Source organism: Helianthus annuus, chromosome 17 (assembly GCF_002127325.2).
Source record: "Helianthus annuus cultivar XRQ/B chromosome 17, HanXRQr2.0-SUNRISE, whole genome shotgun sequence".
Classification (NCBI taxonomy): domain Eukaryota; kingdom Viridiplantae; phylum Streptophyta; class Magnoliopsida; order Asterales; family Asteraceae; genus Helianthus; species Helianthus annuus.
In genome coordinates this window covers 184,649,302-184,657,214 of record NC_035449.2, presented here as the reverse complement: position 1 = coordinate 184,657,214, position 7,913 = coordinate 184,649,302, and the positions used below count along the sequence as shown (strand labels likewise).

At 38.7% G+C, this 7,913-nt stretch overlaps 1 protein-coding gene across 1 annotated transcript; it reads left to right on the top strand.

Moving 5' to 3' along the window:
- Positions 1 to 881: 881 nt before the first annotated feature.
- Positions 882 to 1,851, top strand: LOC118488963. Its single transcript, XM_035986413.1, has 3 exons — positions 882 to 1,017; positions 1,108 to 1,322; positions 1,404 to 1,851. Exons 1-3 carry the CDS (start codon positions 1,011 to 1,013, stop codon positions 1,830 to 1,832), a joined length of 651 nt encoding a protein of 216 aa, XP_035842306.1. The 5' UTR covers positions 882 to 1,010; the 3' UTR covers positions 1,833 to 1,851.
- The last annotated feature ends 6,062 nt before the right edge of the window (positions 1,852 to 7,913 follow it).

Sequence of the window (7,913 nt, the reverse complement as noted above, 5' to 3'; positions counted from 1 at the left end):
TATAGCCGTTAAGATCGAACTAGCCGTTACCCTTTTGACGTCACTGAAGTGACTAGCCTGCAAGATCATGATTATAAATAAGAGTTAGAGATAGGGATCGATTCGCATTTAAATTCAAGAGAAGCTCCCTTTATATTTGTATCCGAAGATCAATCAGGTACTCCTCTCTCCTTCTTCCTCTTCTTACTCTGTTTTTCTTTCTTTACCATCATCACGGCAAGAATGATGCTCCGATCCTCTCCCGCCAAGGATCACCATAACAGCCCTTTGAAGAGCCAAGGGATCATCAAAGATTCGGCGAATGAGAGGTACTGCTTTACTGATCCACAAGTTGACAGAATCCGGCACCGCTTTCCGGCGAACACCTTTTTCAAACCGTTCGATCCCACTGTTCTGAGCGATTATATTCAGAGACTTGGGTAGCTTTCCCGGTCACTCCTTTCACCATAGGATACTCGTATCCTTTTCCTCAATTCACCCAGTCTTTCTTCTCCCTCACCGGCATCTCCTATATTCAAGCTATGCCAATGATCTGGAGGGTCTTATATACCCTTGAAAGGATCATTGAGCAAGAAGGGATTGATTAAGGAATGTCGGAGTTGGCAGAAATGTATGACCTCACGACGTTTGGATCCCATCGATATCTGTTTAAGCGAAAACCCGGTGAAGAACACCCCATTTTTAAAGCCACCAAGAACGATACAAACTGGAAACGGCGTTTTTTCTTTGTCAGAAGGGATTCTATCCCAAACGGAAAGGATCTACCAAGGAAGTGGTCCACCCATGGTAGGATAGAGGATCCTGAGAAGGATCACCAGATAATCTTGTTTTTGTATAAGGATCACTAACACCCCTTTGTTTTATGTTGCACAGTTGTCTCTGTTTCGCATCTCATACCATCACCTGCCACCAAGGAAAGGCTTGCTGCTTTTAGAAGACTTGAACCTGCAACAAGGTCATTCAAAACAGACACCCAGGATTCACAAGAAGTATCCTCAGGTTCTATCACCATGTCAAGTAAGTATCCTGTTTTTTGTATAGTTAAAGACTTAAATAAATAGTTAAATAGAAATAAGATAAGGATACTTATCTGTTTTGAATGTGTAGGTGCCGGAAAATCTTCCAAGCCTGCCTCCAAGTTCAGCATTGCCGATCTCGACACTGTACGATCCACCAAGAAGAAGGCCACTGCAAGCCCTAGTGTCTCGATCCCCAAGGCACCCACTAAGGGAAGAGGTGGCAAAAAGAGGAAAAACTCTGAGGTTGAGGATCTGCAAGGCCTACCACTGATCCGCCACCAGTTCCTTGAATACTTCAATGACGTGAGGATCACTAATTCTGCCTAGGTATCCTGCTTATTTGAGGATCACCTGATCTTGAACTGTGCTCTATCTTTTTTGAAGAAATTTGCTGAGATCGAAGACTATGTTGGGAGCGTTGAGGAGCTGGACAAGAAGATTGCTGACCTCCAACAAGTTGCAGTGCTCAAGGATCTTAAGATTGCTGATCTCGAAAAAGCCCTTCAAGACGCCAAGACTCAGACAACTAAAATCCTGATTGACATTGACTACGAGAAGCATGAGCTCGTGGAAGGTGCAAAGGTCTCCGCTGCCATCATAATTTACAAGACAAAACTGAAGATGGCCCAGGAAGCTCAAGATCCTGACTTCGACAGAAGCAGCTGGGATGTTGAGGGCTGGAAGGCGAGGCTAGCTGATCTGGAGGATGATGAAGAGGCTGAAGAGGTTTTGGCAATCGAGGCTGGAGGCAGTGGAAAGGATCAGGTGAAGGATACTGGAGCTGGAGGGGATGATGATGCAGCGAAGGTGTAGGCTGCATGATTGGGCGATGATGGACACTCCTAGACATAGCCGGAGCCCAATTTTTTTAAAACTTGGTAGTGGTTTTTTGTGGTTGTGATGTTTTAAACAATGATGGTCTCTACTTGAACAATAGCTTTAGGTTTAAGGATCAAGGATCCTTTGGACAATAGGTAGGATTACAAATGGTGGAGGGATCCTCTGTTTGGGGGATGAAGCCATTGTGATCCTGCTGCCTTTAATTTCCTGCACTTGCTATAACCGCATAAACAATGGACACCCTTTGCCAACCCATGTGAACGGGCCACGTTTTGCTGGTAGAAACGTGGGTTGGCAATTTTGACAACCTTAAATGGTTTAAACTTTTGTAAATAAAATAACTTTAACTTTTTGGCTTATTTTGTGTTGATATCCTTGTTAATATTTTACTTTCCAACTGTAATGTTCATTTTGTTAATACTTATCAAGCCTTGAAAAATTAAAAAATATCCAAAAAGTTTAGGATATGATCAAGGATCACATATCCCATAACCGATTAGTTCTAAAAAGTGATATAGTTTAAGAATCATAAGTTCAGTTGTCAAAGTATAAGGGTTATTCAAATAAACAAAGAATAAAATCAAAATAGTTAAGGATCATACATGAGAATCCAAGTTAGGATCCTAACCCTTAATATTATAATCAGGATAACCATAAGACAAACCTTAGGAGAAGGTAAGGATCAAGGATCCTTGGACGTTTAGCTTCAAAAACCTGAAATAGGATACAACTTGGAACTAAGCCAATATAAGATAAAAGTTAGCAACTGGGGACAAGCCCAAAGGATAACTGGGGACAAGCCCAAGGATTGCTGGGGACAAGCCCAAGGATCGTGCATAAACTAGAGTAGGGCCCTCACTGGCGACTATCCAAACTTAGTGACATGAAAATGCCAAAACCTTAGCTAACGTGAAAAAGTTAGAAACCTTAGGAACGGATGTATGGTACGTCTACCATTATACATAGGATCCTAGGTATAGCCAGTGTTAGGGCTGGATTTTTATGACTTATGATCCTTACATGTGATCCTAACCAGTGATCCTTGTTTCTTTGGCAGATAGTGATCCTCAGAAGAGTTCCAGGATTAGGATCACGGACCATCCTAGGGATCCTCATACTAACGATTATTCTCTTTGGATTTAATGTTGTCTTGCAGGAATTTCGAGTAGGATCCGCTCTTAACAACGTAAACAAGGAACCTGTCACGCTACTTTGGCATATGCATAATCAAAGATGGACGTTGTGGACAATATGGAAACTCAGCACAATTTAAGGGCGATAATTTAGGCTATGTAGGTCCCCTTGAATCTATGGATCGTCACAGAATCGTTTATCTAACCTAGAGTGCGGAATCCTCTAGATCAGATTGTAGCAGAAAAGTGTAGAAACAGAAATCAACAATCACTTTCAAACCGGGTTTTCTATTGATTATCAATCTCACGAATTACAATCAATCCAAAACCCTAACAACCCTAAATTTCGTCCAAGACCTAGTCCCTCACGAAATTGCTCTCTCAAACACTGTTTTGGCTGATTAACCTTAACCCTAATGTCTAACCTTGTTTATATAACACAAGGTTTACAAGTGGGCTAGGTCAAGACTCTTGGGCTGCGAATTGGACAGGCCCAATTCGCCCCCATCACCCAATTCCTTGGGTTTAGTTAGCCCAAACATAACAACTAACTATTACACAGCTAAACCCGCTAACTGTTTATCGTTTAATTAATTACAAGATATCCAAAGACCAAATCTAAGCTGTTGTCACAAACATGCACCAACAAACTCCCCCTTGACAATAGCTTCATAAAAACTTTGTCTTGAGTCAAAACTTTGTCTTCGGTCTTCTTGCAATCTTCAAGTAATCTTGCACTGTCTTTGGTCTTTGGATAGCTTCAGCTTCAACAGCTTCTGTCAGCAACAGACTCCCCCTAAGCTGATGCATCCAATCACCAAATCTTCAACACGTTAGCGTTTGAGTGAACTCCAGTTTAGCATTTGCACAACAATCTTCACACTCTTCAATCTTGTCTGCAATATAGAAAGGAGGTTCTACCATGCATCCAATCAAACTCTCATCTTCACACGTCACAGCAACTTCTCAGCAACAGACCGCTTCAATCTGTATACTATAAAACAAACATCTCGAGAAACCATAAGAATTTTTCAACATAAGTTAAATAAATTATTATTTTTCAAGAGATCAGTTAAACTGTATCACAGAATAAGCTTTTTCAACTTATCACCAACACGCAAAACATTTTGTTCAACACACAAGAACCTGCCTGATTGAAAATTTTGAACTCACTTACTAACACCGTCTCCCCCTATCAGTAACAATTCCTCCAAGAATAACAGTTTTCCGTACGTTAAGAATTTTAAACAGAAAAAGACACTATTTTTGGATTTTTATATTTTTCTGAAAGCAAGTAAATAAACAAAAACAATAAACACTCTATTTTTGTGAGAATCACTGGTAAGAAGATCATATCAGCACAAGCAAACTGTTTCACACAATCATATAATTCTTTCTTCAATTTTTCGTGAAAAGCAGTTCAAGACGATTACCAGTATGTTTGTCCACTTAAACAAAATGCATGAACATTTCAAGTACCATTACCGTATGATACGTTAAGGTAATTTTATTTTGTGAAATATCAGCGTGTCGCACAAAAGGATATACCCCCACGATCAAGGTATGCACAAAGATTCATCATAGTAGGTGAGTATACTGAATTCATCCTTTAAGATATCCTGACTGTGTCTAGTTCTGCATATAAACTGTTTTATCATGTTTTAATTGCTTAACTATGAACACCCAATAAAATACTAATCAAATCCTGGAAATATAAACAGCACACTCTATCATGCAAGTATCTTCCCTACCACATATTTTCACAAGTCCAATCCAGATTTCTGAAATCTTAACTGGGAATAGGTTGAGAAGAGAAAAGAATAGATCTTAGTAGAGATGGTATAATATACAGATCAAATGAGATTTTCTCAGTTTGATATAGGTTTCTTGGGTTTCTTTTGGGCACTTGAGGGCCTCTTTCGGGTGTATTAGATCTATAGCGCGACAACGAACAGCTAGGTCAGCATGTATCTGGATGCAGCAGAAGCTGTCGTTGCCTAGCACCTCCAGGTCAGCATATATCTGGATGCAGCAGAGGAGGTACACGACTTTTTTCAGAGAAGATTTCAGAATCAGATCAAAATTGTGTGTATCGGGAAATATACAAACATTCAAATAGAAATGAGCTAATTCCAAGTGACTATCTTTCCTGGGGTCATGTACAATTTTTGTTCTAACAGACAGACAGCCAAGATATCCCTAGATAAAACAACAGTATAAAGACCCAAAACTTCAGATTTTGGCAATCTATCAACGCAAGAATTAAGGTCATTAAACCATACACACTGATGTGTTCCCCACTCATATTCAGTTCATTTAAGTTTATATCACATTGGTAAGTTGATTATTTCATGCTTTTGCCTACTGGTACATCATATAATGAAGCTGCTATCACACTTAAGCAATTTAGATTCAATTTCAGTGTGACAGTCTAACTTGCTGATGCACTATCATTTCTTCTTTTTCACACAGTGATATCTCATTTTTTATTTTTCAATTTTTTTTTTGTGTTTTTGTTTTTTCAAATTTTTTTTTTATGTTTTTGATTTTTATGAAAAGCAGTAAACTATTTACAAAAATTCTTATGAAAAACCAGTTATTCAGGATTCCTCATCCCGTTGAGTTCGACTAAATGTTCAAAGCGAGCCCTGTCAAAGGCTTTAGTATAAAGATCTGCCAGGTTATCCTCTGTGTCGACTAAGCACTTTGAACTTCAATTTAAATCATTTAAAAAATATATATCAACAATCTCACACCCCCCGTCCTGTGCCTGAAGCAGCCACTATCAACATAAGTTGATAATCCTCCTTAGCAGCTCCTGCACACACTAACTTAAGAAATTAGTTAGATTGGGGGACCCAAGCCTTAATGGTCTTGGGTCGTCCAAATTCACCAACAACTGGAACATCCATCCAATATCCATTACTCCTAACTGGAGTCTTGGATCTCAGACCTGTTGGAATTTGATTTTGATTTCCACTAGGCCTTTGGTCCTGAGGGTTCCTATATACATTTGGACAATTTGACCTTTGGAAATTTTGATTTTGAAACCTTACATTTTTATTCCAAGAAGCTTGATTGTTATAATTTCCAAAGCCATTGTTATAGAAAGTTCGACCACCATTATTCTGGTATCGATTTTGATATTGACCTTGACTTCTGAAATTATTTGTATTTCCATTAAAATTGTTCATTCTAGGTGAACTGCTTCTAGGTCTCTGATATCTGAAATTTTTATCTTGACTTTGAAATCGATTTGATTTACCATTATAATGACTAAATTGTGGAGAAATACTTCTTGGTCTATCAAATCTTTTCGAAGTTGAAGGTTTAGATTGAAATTCAGGTTTCTTTGTCTGACAACTTGATTTTACATTATTGCTTGACCCAACCTGATTCCCTTCTTTCACCACATCAACTTTTTGCTTACCTTTCTTCAAAGGACAACAACTCGCCACGTGCCCTTTGTTGTGACATTTAAAACAAGATCTTTTCTTGTAATTTTTCTTTTTGTTTGATCCCTTTTTAAATGTGTTGGTCTTTTTGTCTTCAGTATCCTCATCCACTTTATGAGGTGTACTGTTAGACCCAACAGATTCTTTCAAAGAAACTGGACTACTTGGCAAGTCCACAGCTATCGGATCCACTACATGTGCAGTGGTTACAAAATCAGTTAGCTCATCTTCAGTTGGCAAAAATGAGTAGTCTTCATTTTCAGAAGGTGAAGCTTTTGTAAACCCCACCCCTGTTTTATCATTACTCCTTTTTAAACCTTTTTGAATTTGAGTTCTGACTAACGAAGAATTCCCAAAATTATGTAACTTCCCCTGAAGTTCTACAATTTTGGCTTGTGCATCAGCCAATTCTGTGCACTTTTCTGAAAGCTCGTTAGTCTTTTCTTTCACAGTTTCACGAGCCAAATCAATGACCTGTAACAGTTCATTGACTTTGCTTGTTAAACTGCTAATTTCCTGTTCATTTGAGTTGAGTTTTTCTAAACAGTTTGACTCTCTTTTAATCAAAAGAACATTTAACTCTTTTCGGTTTTCCAAATCAGCTAACAGAATGTTGTTTTGCTCCGATAGTCTGTCAACTTCACTCTGTAGTTCAGTGCAATTATGACACGTATGACTTACAGGTTCTGGTGTTACCTTCACCTCTGTTGTAAGTTCATTCACACCATTCATGCACTTTGAAACTTCTGCAGCCTTCTTCTCAGCCTTCTGTTCAAGAGCTTTCTTCTTCTCTTCTTTCACAGCAACTGCTTCTTCATCTAACGCACAATCTCCTACACTCTGTCTTGATGAATTCTGATAACGTTTTCGTAAAGCTTCCCACAGATCATAAGAAGTCCCATAGTGCTTGATGGTATGTTTAATTCCCTCAGGCAGGGACATCTTTATCACTGCTAAAGCTTTCTTCTCAGCATCAACCATCAGTTTCTCAGATTCATCCATCTTGTCATAAGAAATCACTTTTGTCCTTCCTTCAACACGACGTGTAGGAGCCATGTATCCATCTATAATACAATACCACATTCTGGTATCTTCGCTCTTCACAACCAATTCAAACTCCTCCTTCCAGACAGCATATTCGTTAACATTTGTAAGCTTTGGCCACTTCTCGACATTGTCCACTTTAATCATCTTTAAACACGTTTTACCGTAACCGTACTGATAAAACCGTACAAAAGTTGTCCGAAAACAGTGGTTACCAAATTATACCGTTAGAATCGTCTCGAAAAGACGAATCCAATGATATATAATGTCAAAAACTGAATTCGGGATTTTCCAAATTTTTTTTTTGTCCTAAAAATCCAAGGAATCTAACGGCGCAAACGGTTCTGTCAAACGAGTTACAGATCAATTTCTATTTGCAAAACACCGAAAAATTTCCGACGCTTGCCAACTGAAATTCCACC